General features: G+C 43.0%; 1 protein-coding gene across 2 annotated transcripts in view; it reads right to left on the bottom strand.

Moving 5' to 3' along the window:
* The window catches only part of grin3ba (glutamate receptor, ionotropic, N-methyl-D-aspartate 3Ba), a 141,414-nt gene that overhangs the window by 62,812 nt on the left and 52,467 nt on the right, over positions 1–26,135 (bottom strand). For both annotated transcript variants that reach the window (XM_033643140.2, XM_033643141.2), the window contains exon 2: positions 6,598–7,301. In XM_033643140.2, coding sequence (XP_033499031.2) covers positions 6,598–7,301 — 704 coding nt within the window. The remainder of the gene's footprint in view (positions 1–6,597; positions 7,302–26,135) is intronic.

The raw sequence follows: 26,135 nt of genomic DNA, 5'->3' as shown, positions 1-26,135 counted from the left end.
TTGCTAAAACATTTCACACATGTCAATACAAACAGTCTGCTGCATGGGTGAGTAGCAAGCCTGGGCACATGTGTGCACATGCTTGAGTTCACTTGGGTTGAGCTACACGTAGGCGGAAGTGTTTTGAATCAGAATGTTTTAGTGAAAATGCAAAATGTTTGGGATGTACTGAGCACATGACTGGATAAATGAGACTTGGATTATACTGCACGAGTTGTGTGAGAGTTTGTAAACGGATGTTTTGATTTAGTTTTGCTGTTGTTAAATGTGGTCCTGGTTTACTTCAATTCATAAACAATGTTTGTCTTTTTTGGATTCTCCATTCACTGAGGAGGCACGCAGTGAGTAACTGATGTATGCTGGTGGAGTAGTCTTTTACCATGTTTAGCAGGTATAACATTATGGCTGTGTATTGGCAGGAATCTGGTGATTCGATTCTTATCACAATACAGGCGTTATGATTCAATACATGGTGATATATTGCGATACTGTAAGCAAGGCGATATATTTATCTATTTTTAAATCTAATTTTAGGAAAACTTTCAGTGCTAGTGATGTGCCCCTTATGACTCTGCCTGTTTCATAGGCCTGTGTTCTTTGTGTTTATGCAGGCAATATGGCCGAAGATAGATTAAAACACTGACAGAGTTTGACATAACACAAAATGAAACACTCCCACAAACCTTTGCATGTAAACTATTAATTAAAAATGGATGCAGTGTTTTGGAGAATCAATACAGTATCACAAAACATTACATTATGATACTCAAGTGTATCAATATTTTCTTACACCCTTGTGTAACAATAACAGGTTATGATTCAATATAGTACAATATATTGCGATACTGTAAGCAAGATTAAAACACTGATGGATCTAACATTTGGAAGTTTGACACAACACAAAATGAACCACTCCCACAAACCTTTGCATGTAAACTACTTGTAAAAATGAATACAGTGTTTTTAAGAATCAATACAGTATCACAAAACTGTGATACTTAAGTGTATTGTAATCCTCTTAGATTAGCATGCTAACATTTGCTAATCAGCCCTAAACACAAAGTGCAATTGAGGCTGGTGAGAGTGTCATTAATCTGCAGGTATTTGGTCATTAATTAAAGTATTGGACAAGTTGAAATTTTGACCTGATGATGGTGCTGCATGGAAAGTAAAGGCATCAGCAAAGCTAATGCAATTCAATCAGAGTGGTTCATGAATACCAGATTTTATGGCAGTCTAACCAGTAGTTGTAATGACTTCCCACATAATCAGTCAGCACATTACCAAATAGTAGGCCTCATTATTTGCGTACCATGAATGTCCGTACACAATTTCGAATCAATCTATCTAATAGTTAATTTAATATTTCAGTCTGGAACACAGTGTTGGACCAACTGCCAGACAGACATTGCAATCCATATTGCTGCGCTGCTAGCGTGGCTAAAATTGAGCAATTTAATCACATTAAACTCCATCAACTTGTTTTAACTTTAATAATGAATGTCCAATAATATTGCTTTGTAACCCAACTCCCACTCCACTTGTTTTAGCCTCTGGCCCTCCATGCCAAATTGTTTTGGCATCCCAGTGCTCAAGTTAACTGCAGAAGGAGGGAACGCTGTGAGAATCCAGCTTGTGATTATGTGGGTGGTGTTGATGATCACTCTCGGCTGGCAGGCACCGTGTGTGTTCAATATTTGCTGTGGGGCCCGGCTCAAACCACAAATCTTTCTCTCACCACAACCACATGACCACAGAAGTTGGATACATGCTGTTTTATCCAAAGCACCATTGTAAAATATCCATGTCAGCCGGCAGAGCAGAGATACTTAACTTTGGAGTGAGTTTATGGCACCGGGCTCCGCCACTTAAGAGGAGTTGCAATGGATGCCAGTGTGAGTTTTTTTTTTTCCTTCTTTCTGTCTACAAATGTTGGGGATTCATTTTTTTCTGCTTTAAGTGAAAACATTTATGGTTTAATATGTATTTCAGCGTGTTTTTTTAATGCGTGCGTGTATGCGTTATCACAGACCGCACCTTGACAGAACCCTTGAAAGCTGTCAGAGGCCCTTTTAAAAGCTGCGGGGATTGAAGCAGCAGCAACGGCGGAGACGAACAGACAAAACTCTGCGGTGTCAGTCTGCGAATCTGTATGCCATAAAGACCTCCTCCCTACCCCGAGTATGACAGCGCTATTCAGAAGGAGCCACCCCCGTGGTGCAGAGGACAGACAAGGGCAACAACCGGAGCGTATAGTACCACAAGTAGAGCCAGCAACTCCTCATAAAAATGCCAAAGTGTCACTCAGAAAGATAACGAGCTTGCAGACATTAAGTGGTGTGACCCGGGGAATTTAATTGCAGCTTGTCAGAATCTTCCATATATCATTTGGTGATTTAAATGGGTATACTTTTGGGACCTAGCTTAAGCATTCTTTAGTGACCAGGAGGCATTAAGGAGAAACTGGCTGGCCAGTTGGCTGCAGGGTTTAAAGAGAGTATTTGTGGTCCAATCCTGAGCAGACCGCTGCTTCTCCCATGTTGCCCTAAAGCTATATATGTAATTTTTGGAAGAGGAATAAGTTTCTCAATCGTCCACTCTGCTGAAGTTTTCTTGAGCAAGTCTCTACCAGCTGCAGGGCACAGCTCTGGAAGTGACCTTTTGACCTTTAGCAAAGTGCCACAAAACTAAAATTATTCTCTGTGATTTCGTCTTTAGGAGCGAATTCACCTAAATTACGCAAAGACATCTAAAAAGTATGTGCTATTAAAGAAAAAGCTTAGACTAAAAGTGTTGACAGGTCTGTGGATTATCCAAGGGTAATGTAAATTTTCAGTATTGTAGGTAAGGATGCACAATCAGGTACTGATGTCAGATATCGAGCTGATGTTGACGCTAATAGCTGGATCGGATTTTGGTGACAATGGAACCAATCTAATCAATTCCATTCAATATTTATGTCTGATTATAACATAATATTTTAATCCCCTAGTGACTCAGTGCCATATAAAATATTTTATTTTCTATTCCATCAGTTCGGATTTGATTGGGTATGTTTGCTCAAAAGATGCTCTACTCTCAGTTTTGTCTCGTAGTGGCGTTTCATATCGCTGCTTTTAATAATCGCCATGGTCTCAGAACATATGATGAGACACACTGGTTTTAAACTGCCCGTGGGAAGGAGGAACATAGAAGAGTCTGTCCAGTCTGGATTAAAAGCTCTGTTTTCACTGTCTACTTTTCTCTCTTTAGAGCACACCATGTGAAATTACTTCTCTCTGACTCGTTTCTCTGACTGTTTTCTCTTGTCGTGTGTGTACCTCACTCACTTGTATCTTAATGCTTATCAGAATGCACAGATTTGTTTGGCTGAGAAGCATGGCATGAAATAATTTAATTGTCTCTGGGGCTGCCCCCTAATAGTTGATCAGACGTTAGTCAACCAGAAAGGTCATTAGTTGGCAAAATTTCATTGGTCGCTTAGTCACAGAATAAACAAAAAACAAAAACTCTATTAGGAGCTGCGCCTTGTCAAAATAAACCAAAACCTATATGACTGGGCCATGTGGGGATTTAATTTGAAAGGACAGACACAGGAAGTGTCCACGCTCAGCAGTCAGACAGGAGTCACACTGATTTACACATCTGGTACCTGTGGTTATTCCACAGGCTAGTTAATAACATGTCGGGCAGGGAATCCAAAGTGTGGGATCATTTTGAGAAGGTGAAGGACGAACCCAAGGTGATATGTAAACTCATCTTTATTGGTCAACTACAAACATGACGTATCATCTGAAACATGGAAGTAGCTACATGCCCATTAGCCCACAGCGTCATTAACAGGCGGCTCGCTCAGTGTGTGACGTGCACTTGTAGATAAAATATAGGCCTATATTAATGAAGGTTCATTAGTACGGTTTTGTATTTCTCTGTAATGTAGCACAGTGTTAACAATGTTACTGATACTATTCTTTCTCACACCTTCAACTCAAACCATTGTGTTGCCCCGCTCAAAATATATCATTTAATAATTAAATTAAATTAATATCGTAAACATGCGGGCGACTAGTCGACTAATGGCCCTAAATGATGACTATTGGTCGACTAGGAAGATTCTTAGTCAGGGGCAGCCTTAATTGTCTCTGAGTTTCCCTGAGCTCTCTTTCACAGTTCTGGATGTGATAATGGCGAGTGACCGCACTGTCAAAACTTACACGGCAAGTGGGTAGGCCTTTAACCTCAGCACTTACCCATGTTACAAATCATGATATGGAGTAACACACAAAGTCATGCAGTAAAATAGGGAGTGTTTAAAGCTGTGGTAGGCAGTTTTCTAGAAAAGGCCAGTCTGAAAATACACCCTCCTCCTGCAGCTCTCCCCTCTCTATCCTAAACCTCTCCCTCCAGATGAGCACAGACATATGCATGCACTCCATACAGAAAACCAGTGTGACACAGAAGTCGAATATATGTCCAAACACTGGCCATGCAGCTGCTGTGAGTGGTCATGGAAGCATTCATGTGTGTTCTTCCCATACATCCATGTTCTTTCCATATCACACTTCACTGTGCAGGAGCACATCACTTCCCATACAGTGTCGGAGCGGTCTGCTGAAAAACTACAGAAGGCTGCCGTAGCTGTTCCGCTGCTGCGGTTGCTGCCTCAGTCACCAGCCAGTAGAGCCCGACTGCCAGACACTTTATGATGGGGACAGCTTGTCTACATTTTGAGTCCTGCTGTGACAGCCTTATAGATGCCGACAGAGATATTGGAATGTACCCCCTGTGCCTCCTAAAGTTTTGGAGGAGCTGTTACTCCACGAAACCCTCCATATTGTGGCCCCACCATGCCACAAACTATTAGCAACATTTTCTCTCCATCTCTGAAACGCTTTCCTGATATTGACATGTTTTATTGAGTCTCTTTTTGATATATCCATCTTCTCTTTTGTGGTTGCTTTGCAGGCAGTTGCTGCAAATTTTCCTGCCATTGAATAAGGCTTTCATTATCTGGAATATGCAAATGCATCTGCATTTGTAGAACAGCCAATAGGAATGCCCTCTCTCTGAAATGATTGGGGATTGGCCAAAAGGCAGATTTATAGTTGTGCAGTTCTATGCAGATCTTACGCCGTCACCTACGCCATTGTGAGCAGTTATACTTGTGCGGTGGTGTGTCTGTGTCGCTCTGCAGTTACACCTCCAAAACACTAGTTGGGCGGTGGAGTTTCTGTGAAGTGCTGTTGAGTTTAGTTGATTCAAAACACACATTAAACACACATTAAACATGGCTTATTAGAGACAATGTCAAGCATAAGTACACAAATCAGCTTCACTATAACTCACAACATTCACAGACAAACACTTGTCTTTATCTGGATACATTTCCCCCACAAATACAACATGCTACTGTTATTAGCACAAACCTATGGCATTTTACATTGTATAAATTAGCTTTGCGGCTAGCAGACTTTTCTTCTACTCATATGAAGCCAGGAACAACAGCAACATCTAACAAAGGTAACGTTACAAAATTCTGCTCCATTACAACTCACAAGGTTCACTGACAAAACAACTGTCGTATACTAAACACGTTTTCCAAACAAATACAACATACTAACGTTATTAGCACAAGCCTATGGCATTTTACATTGTATAAATTAGCCTAGCAACTAGCGGAGATTTCCTCTGCTCATATGAAGCCAGGATAAATCACACACAAAACTTAAAATACTATTTTTGTGGAGACTCTATTGTCTTCACAATTTATTGTTTCTTATCTGTGAAATTAAAGTAAATAAAAGCTTCGTTTCCACTGAGGGAAATGGTTTCATCTTACAAAAATAGACAGAGGTCTGCGTTGCCACAACGTGTAGTTACATTTCTGGAGAGGTATGCGTTAGGCTATGGTGTAGGGTACGGTGTAGGGTATGGCATCGATTCAACCAAGAAGTATAAATCCTGCTTAAGTCTCCCATCATGGGATAGATTTTCTAAAGCCTGGAAACAGAGCCAAGAAGTGTTTTCTCAGACCACTTGTATTATGGTAGTGAAAGGTTATGATGGGAATTTTGTCCATTGATGCCAACATAAAACTGCCTCCCATAGCTTTAAATCACACATTGGAGTGAGCAATGGCTAACATCACCAGGTGGAACCCAAAATTGATGTCTCCTGGAGAACACTAATGCAGGTGACACTGTCATGTGAGAAAAATGAATACAGTGTAACTTTCTCCTTTATGTATATGTACATATGCATTTTTTTCCTAGCAAAAATTAATTTTAATTGCACATTAAACCAAAATTATATGTATTTCTAGATACCACCAGCTGTAAACAAGACGATGTTCGTTTCTTTATAATTTGGATGAACTGACTGTTTTCATTAATGTCTATATAATATGTGTGAGTGTGAATGGTTGTCTGTCTCTATGTGTCAGCCCTGTGACAGTCAGGCGACCTGTCCAGGGTGACCCCTGCCTCTCGCCCAATGTTAGCTGGGATAGGCTCCAGCCCCCCGTGACCCCCAACAGGATAAGTGGTTACAGAAAATGAATGAGTGAATGAATAATATACAGTGCATGTGTGGACTTACCTGGCCAGGTATTGTCCCGAAGAGGGCAGCTCATGCCTGTTTGGTTTGTCGAAACAATTCACCATGTTCTGAATCAGCGCCAGGTCCGGCCTCACCATGGTCGCCGCAGCGACCGCGCGGCCAATCAACTGCAAAGCATCCCGGATGTAGAAGCTGATTGGCTTGCGGCCCACCTCCCCGTAGGCTAACAGTCCAAGAGGTCCTCCTAGAGTGTGGAGCGAATCTGGAGACAAGGGATATCCCATGATCCACTGCAGTGCTGGTAGAGTCGGAGCGAGGCGCTGAGCGGCCCGCAGGACAGAGGAGAGACACTCGGGGTCAGAGCCCAGGAGGAGAACAGAGGAGATGGGAGAGGGGGAGCGCAGGAAACGGGTGGAGAGGATCTTTAAAGCCTCCTCCTCCCTCTGATCCTCCTTCTTCTCCTCGCTGGCCTCCCCCCTTCTATCTCCGCCGCCGCCGGAGATGATGGTCAGGTTGATAATGTCCCACAAATGCCAGTTAGAACCGCTGTGCGCCTGCAGGTGAGACAGCAACCCATCACCCCCTTCCTCCCAGCCGGGGCAGATCACAGCTGCTCCTCCCCAGCTGCCTTCCCCACGGCTCCCTCTGTCCCTGTCCCCTTCTCTACCCTGCAGGACCGCCAGCAGCAGGCTGCCCAGGGTCGATGGAGGCACGCGGGCCGACATCTGCAGGTGGAATTGGTTCTAGCAGAGAGGACAGGAAGGAGGAGGTGGAGGAGTGGAAGGAGGGAAAAAAGAGAGCGCAAAGAAAGTTCGGGGGGGAACATAAAAGTGAAATGATGGAGGAGCGAACAGAAAAGGGAGAGACAGAAGGGAGAAGAGAAAACAAGAACAAAACAGAGATTAATAGATATAGCCAAACCCCAACACCTCCGGGCTGAACGACATAAAATCACATTAAACGCAGCTTTTATGAGCGCCAGAGCACTGCAAAACAATCCCTGTTGCTGCGGTAATTCACCACAACACTGATCAGAAACAATCAGTCACATTTGTTCATTATCTCTCACTCTGAATGAGGAGAGCCGCGCTGAAACAAACAAGGAGTCAATGATTCGCATCTAATCTGCAACATCACAGTTGGCTTGGCAAGACAACAGTAGCACCCACAGTTCATCCAGAAGCCCACATTTCCAAACCCCTCTGAAAACACTGGCTTGTTTCATACTGTTCCAAAATGGATAACACTGTTGTCCTTGAATGCAGCTCACAGATGGACCTTCCCCCTCCTTCCTTTGGGGCTTCTATCCATTTTTCATCCTATCAGCGCTCCAGGCAAGGTTGAGGGGGGAGACCGCTTTTATATAGAGAGCCCATAGAGAGCCAATAGCTTAACATGACTTAAGATTTGCACTTCCTCTTTGAACTGAGATGATAGGTATGCGCTACACACAACGCTCATAAACACCATCTTACACAAACGCATACTTTATTCTCAGCATCTTTATAACATATGCAGGGGTGCAGGTGCTCTTTAAAACATGCAGAGCTTCATTAAATCTGCTCATATGCTGGGAATCACGCAGGTGGATACAGTGTGCATACAGAAACTTCTGGAATACACACACATGTGCGCATCTGAAGATGAGATATCTAAACCCAGCCCACACCCCGAGGCATTCATTCAAATGGAAATATCCCACCCGGGAGTACAAAGTAAACACAGGGACCCTCTGCTGAAAGTCCTTGAGTCCCTTAAGAGAGTAGGAGAAAAAAAAACCATTTGACTGAAGTCTGGAAAGACATGGATGAATTAATGCAGCGTATGTATTTATCCTCCTGAGAGGGGCTAGGAGTGTGTGTGTGTGTGTGTGGGGGGGGGGGGGGGGGGTGGGGGGGGCAAGTGAAAATAGGCCTCTTCGTTTGAACTCAATGGGGGGCCACAAAGGTAGCAGTGGCAGTTTGGGTGGGGGTTGTTGGTGAGACGGTGACAGGTGGCACAGAGGAATAGAGATAGGAAGAAAGGTGCCTGCTACAGGTGTGAGCGTTATTCAACATATTACTGTTCGGAAATGAAGCTAACATCATGCATATTTTGTCAAAGGACCCCGAGAGCCCGAAATGTGATGATAGAAGATCAAAACAGAGCCTCAAGGCAGCTGGAGGAATTAGCATGTACAACTATATCTGCTCTTATTCCAAGTTGCTCTGGGTAAGATCCATCTATGCCATCTAGTCTTTAAATATTAATGTATGGCTAAATGTTAATGTTATTTTTGCTGAATAAAGTATGCATAAAAAAAGGGAAAAGCCACAAAAATGAAACATTGTCTTAACAGCAGATGAGTGCACATTATGTAGAAAAGGCTGTAAATCACGCTCCCAGTGAATTCAGCTTGTTAGAAAACCAGAGACGGAATCTTACAAAATATATCATTGTCAAATTAATTGTAATAATGATCATCTGCGGTACATCCCACAGATGTGTCAGCTGTTTCTTACCAGCGTTACTTTATTATTTCTCTTGCACTGACAATTACAGCTAACTTGCTTGACTTTTAGAGAGATTCTTTTACAATTTCATTTACATTTGAGGCGTTTAGCCGGCGCTCTTATCCAGAGCGACTCACAATGAGCACAGCGGTAGAATTACTTCAAGAGTGGGGACGTGAGAGTAATAATAAGAGCGGGCCGAATAGAAGTTGTATTTGTAGTTGCTGCTGTTAGGAGAGAAAGCAAATTAGAGTGGATGGAGGAGACAGATGTGGAGAGCTGTGTGATGTGATTCTGAGGAGATAAGATGATATGAGGCTTTTCGTAAAGGCATGAGTTCCAGCTCATAAGATGGGGAAGCACTGTTTTGACTGGAGGAGGAAGGATTTATTCAGAAATTCGGGGGGCAATCAAACGTGACAAGCACCAAAGTGGACCCAATGAAAGTTTAAAAAAAAACCACATAACTGGAGTTATTGCCTATTACAACTGCAGTCCCTCCTCGACTGCTTTTGAATGTTTTGGCACAATTAATTCCAGTGATATATTAGAGCAATAACTCCCAAGAGAGCATCTCTGCTGTGCTTATAGGTACAAATGTGATGTACAGTACTTTCTTAAAAAGTCTAGTTTAAAGTAATGTATATTAAAGGGAAATGTTGGTATTTTTTAGCTTGGATCCTATTTTATCCTGTTTATGTGTCTATGTGACTAATGGGGACAACAACTTTTGAAACTGGTCCAGTGCTGAGCAAAAGCGCTGCAGCCGGCAGCTGTGGAAGAGGCTGCATTGTAATCTTTGGGGCAACAGTACACCGTCAATGTCTGTCCAATAAAAGTGCTTGTTTTTGCCACTGACAGGCTCAGATTGTCAGAAATAAAACCTTTTTCTTTTATTTTCGTTTGATTGGTTTGTTTTGTATTGTCTTCTTGCAAGAACTACACTCACAAAGCATTAGAATGAGACTTCAGTGAGACTTGATTAGACACATAAGAAACAGACTAAATCAGGCAAATGGTAAAGAAAAACATTTATGTCTTTGTCAGACACTTACAGTATAATAACAATCTGAGCCTGTCAGTTTCTTTGCCTCACAGTTTTGTTTTGTGTCTGTATTTCGGTGAAGTTTACGGTGTATGGCCCTCGTGTTCAACACAAAGGAATGCATCTCTTTACAAATGGATAGAAACACCACCACAGAAATGGCAGAAAGGTTAAGTGTTTTTTGCCACCCAATATGCTCATTTCACACCGCCACCATGTTGGATTAAAAAAAAAAAACGGTGGGAAGATAGCCCTGCCCCCCACTGAAAATACTAGTGCAGGAGGGGAAGAAAGATGGTGTGGAGTAAAAATTTGGAGCTAATTCCACCCATTTCGATGAATAATGTTGAAAACTGGGCCAAAGAGGGATCCAGAAAACCTAGAGCTGTCTTGCTGAAAGGCTACAGCAATTGGATTGAGGACTACATAGGTAACGTTTGTTTGGGTTGTGTCAGGTTGTGTCAGGTTGTGTCAGGTTGTGTCGGTGATAACGTTATCAGGCTAGCTAAAACTCTTGGCTAACTAGTCTGTCTTTAGAGTAGCCAATGTAGCTATGTTTCCATCCAAAAGTGATTCGAATCATTGGGAAATGCGCATTAAAAGAAATACCAATCCTGTGTGTTTCCATTAAATGTATGGACTTTGGTGAAAACTACGAACTCACGCGAGTTTTCCGCAGAACCGGAAACAAAACAAGCTCGCATTCTTCTTCTTCTACGTTTTCTGGCGGTTGGCAACCAGCTTGTAAATGCATTTCCGCCTTCCCGACCCGGAGTGTAGATATCACCATGGAGAGAGGTGCGCTATACTGTTAATTCAAACATAACTGTTTCCATCCCCCGTTTTGCGAATCAACATTCTTTCGAATCAACCAAAACCTGGCTAAAGCGAGCGTATTTTAGTTTGTGCGAATCAGGGGATTTTAATTTGAATTTTGGCGTTTCCATCATAATTTTCCGATGTGATACTTCTAGATGCGCATCTAAACAGGCTGATGGAAACATGGCTACTGACATTGAAGGTAGGTAACATTTGTTTGGGTTGTGTCAGGTCGTGTCGGTGATAATGTTATCAGGCTAGCTAAAACTCATGGCTAACTAGTCTGTCTTTAGAGTAGCCAATGTGACAGTCACCTTTCGATCCCAAAACAGGGCACTTATAATTATTTCTGAGTAGTTTCTAAGTCTGCCCCGGTATCTGTCACCTTTTTCACTCTTCATTAGTTCCATAAAGTCTGTTATTCGTCAGTATGACCGCACAGTACACACATCACGTTAAGCTTAAAATGCATTGTAATTTGTTCAAGCTTGCATTAACGTTAGCTGCTTTGCCGTAGCTAACATTAACTAACAAGTTACTATGTGCCTTGTGTACTCTACTGTCTTAATTGATATCTCATGCTAATGTTTGGTGTCATATGATTTTACAGTCAGGAGGAGTGAGGCAGGGAGTGCTGTGAGAGCGAAGGCATTTCGCTCAATGTGGAAAAATGAGCCCCCTTACAATGTTTGGGAAATCGTTGGAAAGATAGGATTTTGTCGCTTTCTCGCCTTGGTATGTGCTGCCTCCCTCTCAAAACACTACTATTTTCAATGCAGTAAACAGTGAACGGGGCAAACTTCCCACCTCCCATTTTTTTTTAAATCCAACAACGCGACGGCGTGAAATCATTCTATCTTGTGGAATATGCACATGAAGCAGCACAGTGACGCTAACTTCCTGTGGCACAGTGGATACAGTCTGTCTGATATCTGCCACAAAAGTTTTTCGACACACTTGAGGTAAATTTCGGACCAAAAAAAAAGTGAAAGGACGAGTTTCTTAAACACATTGAAGATCACAGAGGTTTTCATAGGAATTAATGGATTTCGATTTGATACGTACACAGTGGAAATGAGGCATTAATGAACATACTTTGACAGTGTACTGTTGCCCTCATGATTAGCTACATTGCAGCCCATTTCGGAAACGTGGCTACAGCGTTCTTTAGCCTACTATGAAACTATGAAGGATCACAAATATTTCTGAGTAAACACAAACCTGCACTCTGAATTTATCAACCCTTTGTGTGGTTCCAACCTGTGTAAGGTTTAGTATGAGGCTAATATTAGAAGCTGCTGTTGGACAGAGAGTGAGCCTACACCTGTTTGCCTACTTGTCTTTTCTTGAGATCTGCTAGGCTGCTGTGTTCAGACACACAACAACACTGAATGAAAAAATGCAGCCACCTCATTCATTTAAATGAGGCCAGTGATGCAGCAGGGGTGCCAACACACAGGGATCTGGCAAAAAAGCATTGGTCTGTCAGAAAAGTTGAACTTGGCTCAACTTTTGCCCGAAAGCATATATTTCCTGATAGGTAGAACTACAAGAAAACTGGAATAAGACATCTTGTCTGAATACTAGAATTGTACTGCTAGGCAACAGCTTGGGTCCATGTTCACTTCCTGTCAGCTGATGTCACTTGCTGGTTCACGAGAGGAGTACATATGTACACCCTGCTCTTGTGGTATTCATGTCCATATACGTGGAAAATTTCTGAAAGTTTACAAGTTGAGACATGTTTGCTGATGTTTTCAGAAACAGCAGAGGCCATGGAAGGTCATTTTCCAATAAATATGAAGTTAATATATTATGATTTTAGTCACATACAGTTTTTCATAGTAATTTTTAAACCCTATGAGAAAAATGTTAGTATTTTGCCTTTGCATTTCCTCCCTGAGGTTATCCACTCACTAGCCTCTATGGCTTCTAGATGCTGACAGCAGCATCAATGGTGCCACTGTAGTGTCTCCCACAGTATTACAATATGTGTGGCGGTAGCTGTTTGTGTGTATTTGTGTATCAGTATACAGTATTTGCGGAGAGCAGCACAGGCAGAAATCTTCTTTTTGTTTTCAGCAGCTATTTGTGGTGTTCTGAGTCACGGTGCGGATAATTGGTGAGTAGATCCGATCAGAGCTGATCAGATCAGATCAATGGATGAGAAAAACAGCTGTAGGGGTGGATGATATGGCCCTAAAATAATATCACAATATTTCAGGGTATTTTTACGATAAAGATATCTGTCACAATATAGTCTCTATATACAGACTCTACATTCAGTGAATGTAGAGTCTGTAGGCAAACCCCGGTAGTAGGCTGTTTGTAGTCCGCGTGATATTGACCAATCACGTTTGAGCCGGCTGCAGTTGTTGCCAGGTTAAACGGTCCGTGCGGTGAACTAACGAGGCGGAACATAATTGCCGTCACTGCAAACTCTGAATCCATCGCAATGGTTCAGTATATTTACTTATATATAAACGGAAGTCGGAAAGGGAAATTCGCCTCCTTCGCCCAAATCAAACCGGAATGCCAAAAAATCGGGGGTCTGCCCCCAGAGGCTGAATCGCCGTCTGCCGGAAGTCAGACACCGAATACAGCTGATGGGTTCTGAGAATGGGGCCTAGCTAACAGCCTGTCAGTCAAAATGGCCACACCCTGAATTATGCAGAACTTTAAGCCTTAATAACATTTAAACGGGATCGTTATAAAAAATTCTCCCCCGTACAGTTGTCACCAATGAAGAAACAAGCCATAGAGACTAAAACCGTTTTTGTAACAGGCTGTAAACATGTTTATATTAGCTGTAAAGTTGGGCATTTTAACATGGGAGTCTATGGTTTTGCTCTGTTTTGCAGCCACCCCCCAGTGGCCAGTCGATGAACTGCAGTTTTTGGCACTTCCGCTCGTCAGCCCTGGAGGTTGCTGCTTGGGGAAACCCTACATTGCCTGGCAGCAGCGTTCTCACGACTCAACCATCACGAGTCGTGATATGCCAGGCATATTGTGTGCACGACTTTGGGCTCCCGTGTTCCATTTGAAGGCAGCAGTTCACACACACTGCGAAACTTTTCAACAGGAAATACAAAGGGACCTATTTATAATGTTTATGTTGTCAAGTTTGGGACAGTCCATAGCCGTCTGCTCAGTGGGACACTGTTTGAGCTTGCTGGTGACTCCAACTCATGTGAGTCCCAAACGACTTACTGCCAGCCAGCCTCTATTTCTGTCCTTTAGTCATGACTCTTCCCTTCTAGACACACACACACACACACACACACACACACACACACACCTTAGGCTCTGCATGAACACTAATAAAGAGCTGTTTGCCGCTCATTCTCCACAACAGGCTGAAATGATCTCTAATCAAACAGTGACTGAAATCCTACATGTAGCATCTTAAAGTATTTCACTGTAACAAGAACAATGAATTCCCTGCCAGTCATCACTCCAGCTTAATCCAGCACATCCTCAAAATAAGATGGCAGCATCAGTGTTTATCCCTGTGACACACCAGATTTAATGTATGTGTGTAATGTATGTCTGCATACCCGCGCAAAAGCTTACGACAGATCTTCAAGTCCGCCGAGGCTGCCTGCACGAATCTGTGTTTGTTTTTGACATGCTGTGCTGCTGCCTTGGGTCGGGGCCAGCTCTGCTGTTACAGTTATCGGACATTTAAATTTAAAATGTCATTTTTTAAGCAGATCTCGGGGAACCCGAGTTCGAGTTTTGCTCTCCTGAGAAATGCAAGCAGTATTTTTTTGTTATGATGTCACAGTCTAGACGAGATAAAAGGTGGCGGTGCTGTCTGGAACTGCAAAGTTTGCAGACTGTTGTCGGTTTCTTTTGAAACGCAGAGGCATGTATGATTTTTCGGATTTTTTTTTTTTCCAGTTTTCAGGCACCAGCTTGACACAAACAGGCTTGACTCTGTCAGCCAAAGAGCTGTCTGAGTCCAGGTCAATCCAGACCCAGGTTGATCCTTCACACAGGTCTTTTTCCAGCTTGGTTTGAAATATAATGGATGTTTTTCATCCTGTAAGGCCCTCCAGTGTGTGCATTTTTGTCTGTATGCTCTTATCTTTTTTTCTCTGCTCAGGTAAAAGCTCCATCCACAAGAACAAGCTTATAAAGACTCTAACTAAGGATGCAAGATAAGCACAGCTAAAAGGATTGTCAGCAATATTCCAGTAGAGAATATGAAATCCATACGGCTTCTCGCACATCTGCAAATTAGGAGCCATGAACTGCACCTCTGCCTCTGCTAAACAAAGTGCTGTTTGATGCGCAGGCCCGGAGATTTCCAGGTCTTCGAATAAACCGCATGTGAGCAAATACATGCACCGAAACCCCTGCACACTGACAGCAGACAGGCACACGTACAGCAGGCACCAGTGCAAGCGCACACAAGTACAGTACAAACACGCCATGGTGTGAATACTCAAGCATAAACCCAGAGGGATCTTTGGGCAATGTGGAGTAAGCAAACCGACAGGAGTGCGTTGAATCAGAACAGGAGGGAGCAGCTCGCTGTTACTAAGCTCATTCCTTATTTAGGCCTCCATAAGAAAAGCATCAACACTTGGAAGGTGTGCAACCGTATTGCACAATGCCAAGAAGAAGCAGAAAAAAAGATTTCCTTGTACAGAGAACAAAGAAGAGGGCGCAGAAGAAACAACAGCACACGCAGTTTCAGAGCTTATTAGAAGCAAGTTGGAGCAAAAAGCAAAGAGGTGGGACTTGTGGGTGTATGTTGGAGGGTTTTGGCGGTTGAGGGGAGCTAAAGAGGCCTAAGATGTAAGCTGAAGCTCCTTCCTCCACAGCTTCAGGCGAGGGAGCTCTTTAACTCGCTGCAGCTTGACTCATTCCGAAAGCTCGCCGTAGTCCTGGTCGGGCTTAACGCTCGCATCAAGCAAAGTTGTCCTCGCTGTTACATCCAACAGCACGCACCTCTGCCTGAGCCCTCTGAATGGCTGCTTAGCTTCCTATCCTGTCCAGAAACAAAGCTCATGGTCAGGGCAACACTCCAAACAAGAACACTTCACTGAACACATTAATATTTCACCAGGTGAGTTGGCTGTGTTGGGGAGGATGGAGGGAGAGATAGGAAGGGAGGCAGACAGAGGGAGAGCGGCGTGTGAATGTGAATATATGTTTGAGATGAAAGATGGGAGAGAAATTGATATGTGGTTTAATATCCGTATTTGTGAAAGGAGCCAAAAGGTGATGGTTTGCATCTGAATGTGTGTGTGTGTCGCTGAAAGGAGTGGGAGAGACAGTGATGGTAGTGTCTTGAGGAAGACGGAGGAAGATTTTCTCAGCAGGGTGCGAGTCTTATATTTCAAACACCTGAGATGAAAACTGAGCCTATCGTAACCTGAATGTCAGACTCAAATGTCACAGCCGATGTGGGCGCACGTACACGCGTGAAATAATCTTAATCCAGCCTGAGCGATTTGATTTAACCCGCAGTGCAGAACTGGCTGCTGTCAGAGGTGTAAGACAGGAGGAAGTAGCATCACACGCTCGCATTAGCTCATGCATAATGAATAAAGAAACTGTTGAATGTGTGTAATTTTTTTCACTTTCTTCCCTCGCAGTCCAAACAGCCGTGATTGAATAAGGCCAGTCGGAGTTGTTTGCATAGTTAATGAGGCAACACTGAGCAGCGCTCTTTAGTTGACCAGACGGCGGCTAACGGAGTTGTTCACCGGGTTGTTGTGTAATTGTATGCAAATAGCATTGTTTAATTTCCACCTAATTTCCTTACGTCTCCTGGCGCTAAGTGTAATATGGGTGACTTTAATCTTACTCCGCCATGCTGCCGGGGAGTGGAGCTAAGCTTTGTTGGGTGGGGGGGGGCTGCTGCTGTTAGACACATGTGCATGCACACACCCAACTGCTATAAAGACACAGGCCCCTGCTGAAAATTACATTTACGTGCTTACACATGCATGAAAGTATACCACACACCCGCGCATGCACGCAAAACACGACTGTGGAGCAATCAGCCACTTAACACAGCAAATGACTATGGTTATCTAAGCATAACAGCCTGTTGGCTCAGAGAAACAGAGTGATAAGCAGTAAGATACACACTATTAGGCGCCACCACAGGACCGGCCACAGATTGAAAGAGGGGCTAAATCTTGTTTCACAGTTAACAGTAGATGGTGATGGAGCCGTGTCTCTCCGATTGTCACCGCTAAATTACATATGCAAATACCTTGACTCGGTCCAATTCCGCCCACCATCTCCCATACAATTGAGCAGGAAAAAAGCACACAGGGGGGATGTGGCCCACGGGGGAGCGCGATGAAACAGCAGGCGAAAAGTGTAAAGCACACTTCGAATTAAGTTTGATTAGAGGGAAATGGCCGCTTGTCGCTGAGGCCGCTCGTAGCTGTGACAATTTGGTGACTGCTGGAGGTGTGAGTGTGTTGAGTCCATTAAACATAAGGACCTTGTTAGTTTCCCTGGTGGTGTGGCTGGGTTGGGGGGGGGGGTTATACAGTAACATCGTAAAAACACCATTGTAGTCCTGAGCGATTGTGGGAAAAGCTATAAAAGTCTTGACGGGCCATGTCTCCTCTTTTCCTCCAGGCTCAGAGTTTATGGGGATCATTCCGAATGGGAGAAAAGGCTGAGAGAAAATGGGATTCGCTCGTTTTGTACATCGGCGTCAACCCAACCGTAACGAGGTGGATGCGTTTTGTGTAGTGGTGTGAGTAAAAACGTGCATTTGTATACACAAAATATTCCTGAGATGAGTGTATTTGTGCGCTGCATGTTTGTAAATGTGAATGCCTGTGATTTACAAACCATTTGATGGAATATTGTTCCCAGCATGGCTTCAAATTAATTTGAATGATCAAGACACAGAGCACACACAGCATTCTCCTGCCTGGAGCACTGCAAGCTACTGTAGAACAGAGCGAACCAGACGACTCCTGCACACACACACACACACACACACACACACACGCATGTGCGCACACAATTCTACGACACACAGACTGACTGATCACATACTCAGACCCAGCAAGTGCTTTGGGCTTTGTACATTAAGCATGAAGACGTTTTTTTTTTTTGTGCCACACAATTTCAAGTCGCACAGTTTAATCAAATGGCGATCCAGAGGGAATTAATAAAAATGCAAGTGCGTATCAAAGCATGCAAATGCCTCCCTGCGACTCTGTAGTGCGGAGTAAACGGGAGTAATCCAGTGCAGAGTGTTCACTTTCATTATCAGTTGACTTGTGATTTAATGAGCCTCCACGGGCTCGCGAATGTCCTGATGTCATCAATAATAATCTGATAGAGGAAACAGCAGGGGGGACTGAATGTGCTGTTCTGGACTGGTTAGTCAGGTCTCTAGTCAGCCAATGTTAGTGCTGAGTGCACTGCTAGCATCGGTGAAGGCTGTCATCTCAGCACGCTGCATCGGCGCCTCTTTTGTCAGGAGCTCCTTTGATCCCCTCAGTTGCAGAGATATAGGCCCACAGCAGGAATATGCTGAATGGATTCATGTATCATCCTTCCCCCCTACAAACAGCCTCTGGCCCCCTCACTATTTATGATTATAATAGCTGCCGTTATTTATTAAAGAGAGCGATTGTTGTCCTTGCTCTATAGACAATGTTGTTTTCTCTGCCAGAGAGAATAATATTTGTCCTTTTGGTGTGGCCCTGTGTGTGATATGAGGCGGCGTACTGAGTGTGATGGTGATTGATTCCTGTGTTGAGCAGTGGAGAGAGGTACAGCAGAAGGCTAATCTGAGTTATGATTGCCGCTGTAATCGCATTTTCTCCCCTGACTCATCCATCCGCTCTACAGTAGCGCATACATGCCGTATTCTGATTACACCGCACATCTGTCAATAACGAACACGCCACGACGGAGTGGCAACGTGGGCCCGCTCCTTCTCGAAAACACCTTCCGCTGGTTTTCCATCACCACGGTTTTCTAGCTCATAACTCTCCCTTTCCGCGCAACCCAGTTTTATCTTCCTCTCTCGCTAACCTGCTGGAGGTGGCGTCAAGCGTTTGCTGTAATCATGCCATCACGTTGGGGGTAAAATAAGCTGTTTTGGGTGTTCCGGGCCCGAGGGTAGAAAATGGCCTCGTGCTGGGTTGTAATTCGACCAGCAGGCATCTGGACCAATGAGACGGCGGCATTATTTAGTTACCGTGAGAATGATACCGACAGTTCCCTAAGTACAGATTCAGTGGCGTGATGTCATTAAGAGTCAGCCCACGGGGAGCATAGCCGCAAACAGAAAAAACTTCAGGGGGGGGCACATTTATTCACAACACCCCAGCGGAAAAGGCATGCCATGCCAGTAATGAGGTGTCTAGAGCTTTGGGCACCGAGTGCGTATGTGATATTTCTCGTCTTGGAGTGTGTGTGCATTTTTTTGTGCGTGTTTGTTTTTGCGAGCACGTCTGCTCGGATGTGTGACCGAAACAAGTCCCCTAATGGAAAAGATCCCTTTGCTCCGCTCGTGTTGAATACCGAATCTCAGACTTCCCAGGAGTGAAATAATACACCTCAAGAGATGGAAGTCATTTAGGGGCAGTGTGTTTGTGCGAAGAGTGTGTGGGTGTGAGATGGGGGTATGTGTGGGTTCCAGGATGGATGGGCTCGCTGTGAGTAAATGACCTGCCTTGATTCAGCCTATCAGCTGAGCTCTCCACCCAGACTCCCTGATATCCCCTTTCATCCATCTCTATAAGAGAGAGATGACGGAGAGATGGAGAGGCAGACGGAGAGAGACTGAGGAGATGAATATGCACAGCGGAGAGTGAACGATTTCAAGTGCAAGAGCGAGCATAAAGGGGCTAATTAGAGACGAGGGAAAAAATTTGGGAGCAAGAGCGACGCAGACAGAAGAAGTGAACAAAAAGACTATTAGAGTCCAATCTGAATCTGGGGTAATATGTATGACAAACAGCACCCTGTTCACGCCAGAAGTGCCGCTCTAATGTGACTATGAGTTCCAGTCGATTGAGGGGCCATTTGGGGTGAGTTGCTTTGGGGCACAGATGAACATGTTTGGCTTCAGTCCACCTCTGCTGAGGAAATGAGCAGAATATGTAGAAATCAAGAGTTTCTCTCCAAATTCGAGCATCAAGCATTTGAAAGAGAATGACGCTTACTATGAAAATGATTCCAGGCATCAACGCGAGGCGCATTTTAGATCCATGAAACATGAGTCATCTGAATACCTTTTAGCAAATTGTTTTGTTTACTAGATGAATATATAGCATTTTGCAGGAAATGAAATCCAGCAGTAAAATGTCCTTGTGGTGTGCTGTTGCTGCATCAACCCAACCCGCCGTCCTCCTCTGCACTCCACCCACCCTCAGGGGAATCGCTTTGAGAGTTCTGATTTGTTCTCGACGTCAACTTTAGTTTTCGGTAAGAGGCTCGAGAAAATAGCTCAGAGAAAGTAATTTTAAAGGACATGAGTCCTATATTAGAAAAGTGGAGACAAGGACATGGATACAGATGCCCATAGAAATGGATGCAAGCAGTGTGGCTGCAGTAAGATACAAAGGAAGGAACCTTAAAAGAAAATAGTTTCCACTTGGGTCTTAGTTTTGTTGTTTTGTCCATCACTCCTGTCAATAACACAATTTAAAAACCCAATATCACAATACAGATTAGGGAACACAGCAACATGCCGTCTGAAAATCTGGGAACCCACTGGCTATACATCTGACAGCGATTAAGCCTCTGGGGGCAAAAGCCAATATTTCGGGGTTCTGGACACCAGTGGATATTCAGATAACGGACAGTGTTGGGTGTAACGGATTACAAGGTAACGCCTAACACGTTACTGTGATGCCACTACTTTTGGCAGTAACTAGACATGTAACTCATTACTCTTTCAAATAAATAATTGCAATGGACCCAGTTCAGACCAATGACTCACAAGACGAAACCGTATAGAAAGTTGCAGAGTAAAGTTGCAGCGGTGTGAACTGGCCGGTCTGAGCTCGACTCAAGCTGGCTGATGGTGTCACCTGCAACTCAGCTGGTCAAATCGCTGGCGGCTGGTTTTAGAACTTAGAGCACGTCACCTGTTTTTACATCTTATCAGCTTGTAGTGAAGTCTGCTGATCAAGTCAAAATGAGTGCAGATGGCGATGAGCTTGCTGCAGCAGGTGCTCCATCCCTACCGAGCCCTCTGTTTCTGTCCTCACGGTGTGCCAGTGTCAGATGGTTGGTCACTGCTGCTGCTCACTGTATGTGCTTATGCCCTGCCCACACACATACTCTCATTGACTGATTAATTGGCACTGGTTATTCATATTATCGTAGGGTATTTGTCATGAATTCAGTCCATCTGATGCTCGTTTTGTTTATAATTTTGGGGTGTTTCATCACTACTACAAATGCAGCTGTAGCCAGTATCTCACTATCACTATCTTCATTTATATTTTAAGAAGCTACAAATTATATTCAGCCACAAAATAAACCTGAAAGGCTGGAAATCAGAACAGAAGTACAGAGAGTTGTTGCATAGAGATGATACACCATCTCATCTAGTTGCATTGGTGTGATCCGTCAGGTTTTTAGAACGTTGCAGAAAGGCGCATTGCAAGTAGATGCCTGTTTCAATGGGTCTCGTCGTAAATCTTTGGTCTGAACTGGGCTTTAGACAACAATGCGATATTTACTGATATCACAGAGTCTACCACGACATGATTTTGATTCAATTCACTTCCTAGGACTTCAATTGATACAAGACAACATCAGTAAATATCTTCATGTCTTTTTCTTGGATGCTTATCTGCCTGTCACTAGGCCACTTTCACTTTTTGAAGGTTTTGGATGGAAGTTGTGACACAGATGTGCCATGGGAACTTCAAAATAAAGGTGTTTCTTAAATCTGCCGATATACATCAATGTTTTGCATCGATAATATTGGGTCACTGATCATTTAATCTGTATGTCAATCCAGATCGATGTATTATTACACCACTACTTGTTACTTGTTTCTGTTGTCTTGATCACAGCAGACAAATGCAGCCTATTTTCCTGATTTTTTTCTGGGTATGATCTAACATCATGCAACCGCTAATGAGGGGCTCAGGTGAGCAGCGTAACTTAACATTACCCAGAAAGCCGCGGGACCTGTCAGTCAACCAACGTATCATTAGATCATACGGCGGCACAACAAATGGCATGAATCACTTCAATCAATCAGTGTTAGACTGTCACTGCACACAATGGCCAACAGTTTAGGCAAATAGAGCTTGTTGTCTGCGAGTATGGACATTAATTTTTCCCGCCTCAAGATCAAGGACAAAAATATGCTTAATGAGTTGTAGTTTATGCACAAGATTTGAATTATCGTTAAGGTTACAAAGGACAAACCTCAGTGTCTTTATGTTTTTGTAAATAACTTTAATTACTTTAATTTCATTAGGCCTGTCCTGATAAGAAATTACTGTCAGATATCTGAGTAACAGTTGTTTAATTTTTCTCTGCCAAGAACATTAAAAACTGTCTGTAATGCTTGATTTGAAGCCCTGTCAAGGCTACATTAAATAGGCCATCAAAATATATCATGTTTTATTGTTCCACCACTTACTCTTCATCATAGTGATAATGGGTACAATCATAGATACGATTTGACAGTTGTCTTGTTCCAATCTGTTTCACAGCAACACCAAAATAATTAAGTTATACATATGTGTCTTAATAAGAGAATTAAAGCAGATATTTCAAAGGCATGCAAAAGTTCCCTGGTATACGTTTATATGCAGTGATTGGTTAAATACTTCAATTACTTCTGTGAGAAGGAACCTGTAACTAACTAATTTTCAGTAACTTGCACAACACTGACAATGGATAACAAATATCTGGGCCATGTTTTCCTCCTCCATGTGCTGGTCATTCTTTGCTAATCTTATCAGACAAAAGCTGATGGGTTCCAAGGTTGCTGTACGACCAATACGTTATGCCTCTTCTGTTCTCCACATGGACTGTTTACCTGCAGTGCAACCAAAGCCCACTCTCACAGGACTGTCGATACTACTCACACCACAAACGACTAATGAAAATTAGAACGCTTCTGATGACAAAATCTCGTCCCATTGAATACAGATTCTGCATCCATATCGGGCATGTCACGGTACCAGAAATGTAATGGTCGATACCAGTGCCACTTAAATTCCATGATTCTCAATATCCAATTTGATATCCTAGTAAACAACAACAACAACAACAAAAAAAAAAAAAAATCCCACAAATCAAGAACAGCAGGTATATTAATTTGGATTGCAGCAAGTAAGGTCAGCAGGTGTAAGGCACTACCCAGTCATAGGAACTTGAAATATAATATCTATGAAGGCCTAGTAATATATATCAATACAAATGTTAACTATACACTTTCTCAAGAAGCTGCAGAGTTGTACTTTGGACAGCTTTGTGCAGAGGGTTCCACCGTGTTCCACTAAGCAAGCAGCTGAGTTTACAGACAGCAGACGCATCATTTGATCTGTCACAACTGTTAAAGTGCACACTGCAGACAAACATTTGTTGCTCATTTTTCATTTCAGAGGCTTTTATTTTCTTTTTCATATATTACTATTGCCCTTAAATAAATCAAAAAAGTAATTCAATGAAAACACGCAGTATTTCTAATCTGATTACTCAATTAATCGCCAAAATAATCGATAGAATACTTGATTACTAAAAGGGTCGATAGCTGCAGCCCTAGATGGTAGGCATTCTTCCTCTTCCTTTGGCAGCAGCATTACTTGTAGGTGTAGGTGTATATGCTCCCCTGTCAAGTCTGGAATACCATAGATTCCAATGTTACTGGTGGAAAAACAAGTACTGGTATCAGTAGTATCAGTTCTCATGACATCCCTAATTCATATGCAGATCTGTTCATAGAGATTGGGCAGTTTATACCCAAACCAACAGTTTAACCCCATTGTTTTGTTCGGCTAAACTGGCAGGGGTAGGTAATATGGCCTTAAAATAGAATTTCATGCTATTTCAGGGTATTTTTGCGATAACTATATTCTTGACAATATGACAAGCTATTTAAAAAATAACAAAATAAGTGATACACAGTAGTTTTACATGTCAACCTAACGTTCCGCCTTCACATATCCAGTAAAAACTAAACAAAAATGATCTCTCATTTCTTTAGTTTGTGAACAACAGTAACTCAAAGTGAGATTCAGATTCTGTATACAATATTAATAGTTCAAGAAAAATCAAATCTACCACAAATAACACATGTAAACAGATCCCAAAAAATGTCCCCTGGGATCGATCTTACTACTGTATATAATGACGAAAACTCTGTCTGTGTGTGTGTGTCTGTGTGTCTGTTCCACGTTTTTCTCCTCACTGATTTGGTCAATCCATGTGAAATTTGGCACAGTGGTAGAGGGTCATGGGAGGATGCGAATGAAGCAATATTACATCAATCGGCCAAAGGGGGGCACTATAGCAGCCAATTGAAATTGCAAACTTTGAATGGGCATATGTCATGCCCCGTATGTCGTAGAGACATGAAACTTTGCACAGAGATGCCTCTCCTCATGAGGAACAAATATGCCTCAAGAACCCATATCTTCCGGTTATATAGATTATCCGCCATTTTGAACTGGGTGAACTGGGTGAACATAATCTAGGGACCAATATCTAAAGTTCCCTCTTGGCAAAAGTTGGAAAACTTACTAAAACTGAGCTTCTATAGGCAATGAATATTGCGGAGGGCGTGGCTCATCACATAAAGGTGTATAACATCTCAAAGATTTCACCGATCACCACACAACTTTGTAGGCATATGACCACACATAATTTGAGGGGACCCCTCCATTATTGACCCCATCAAACAAAATGGGGGCGCTAGAGAGCTAATTTCTTATCTGGGCCTAACCACCATATTGATTTTTACTAAACTTGGTAGATATGTAGAACAGGATGCCTCAAGGTGACTGGAGAAATTTAACTCTAATTGGCACCTGGGTGGCGCTATAACAACAGAAAAATGCTTAAAAATGGCTAAAATGCAACTGATCGCTGTGGCTCCCCCTGTGGCTGAAGGTTGTTGTTTTTTTCTAATTTTTGGCATGACTAAAGGCCCGAACATACTCGGGCGGAACGTACGTGCAACGGACTCCGCGGAGGTCCGCGCGAACTCAAAGCAGACGTCCACAACCCGAGTATGTTTGGGCCTTAAGTCATGGTATGGTATGCTGTTTATAATCACGGAAACTGTCAGTGTGTCATTCTGTCTGTCCCATGTCAATCTATGTGAAACTGCACATAGGCATTGAGGATTGGCATAGGTAGAAGGTGACAAAGCTACCAATGGGTATGGACTAGTATATATAAATCAACAGGTGATTTCCTTCTTTTAGTAAAATCCTAAATGATTGAGTTGTTTTTTTTCCACCTGGACCTTTATGCTCTGACATTTCTCCTCTAATCATCACGCTGTGACAGGCTGTTATGATACCACAACTATCACACATTCAGATATATGTAGTTTTTTGATGAGCTGTGAGTGTCACGTAGGTTTACATTAACAAAGGTTTATGACAAAATCTCTTGACCACACCAACTCCTGTGTGCACGCAGTATGAGAGGAGAGGGAGAGACGCTATGCTGCTGCCAGAGGAGCCACTGAATGAGTTCCCTCTGAGCGGTAAGTTACTAAAATAGTCTGAGAAGTCCGGGGCTGTTCGTAAAACATTCAGGACGCCACAGTTTATTCCACACTACTGAAGCTGCTCCTCTTTTTGGAACCACCGCGGAGTTGGTAATAATTTCGCTTTCAGCCATGCTTGTTGTTGCCGTGGGTAACAGTATGACATCAATATGTCAATAAGTTAAAATATCGCAAGTATCATGACATGAATTTTTCATATATTAAAAGTTATACGGGTATTGCCATGAACAAGATGATATGGCACAGCCCCACCTGTATGATCAACCCAGTTTGCATTAAACCAGAATTTCACTTTGAGACTCCACTGACTCTCCCATCCAAACACAAACAGCCCCACATAAATTTTGTGCATCTGGGCCTGTCATTAGCTCAGTCTGCCAATAAACCGTGCTAATGTTGTTCTAATTAATAACTTTCAAGAGGGGATTACTCGCAGTAGCTGCTGCAGCACTAATTCAAGATAGATGTAGACATTTTTCCTACAACAGCTACCATTGTAATGTCT

This window comes from Epinephelus lanceolatus, chromosome 15 (assembly GCF_041903045.1).
Source record: "Epinephelus lanceolatus isolate andai-2023 chromosome 15, ASM4190304v1, whole genome shotgun sequence".
Classification (NCBI taxonomy): domain Eukaryota; kingdom Metazoa; phylum Chordata; class Actinopteri; order Perciformes; family Serranidae; genus Epinephelus; species Epinephelus lanceolatus.
This window is presented reverse-complemented; position numbering and strand designations above follow the sequence as displayed.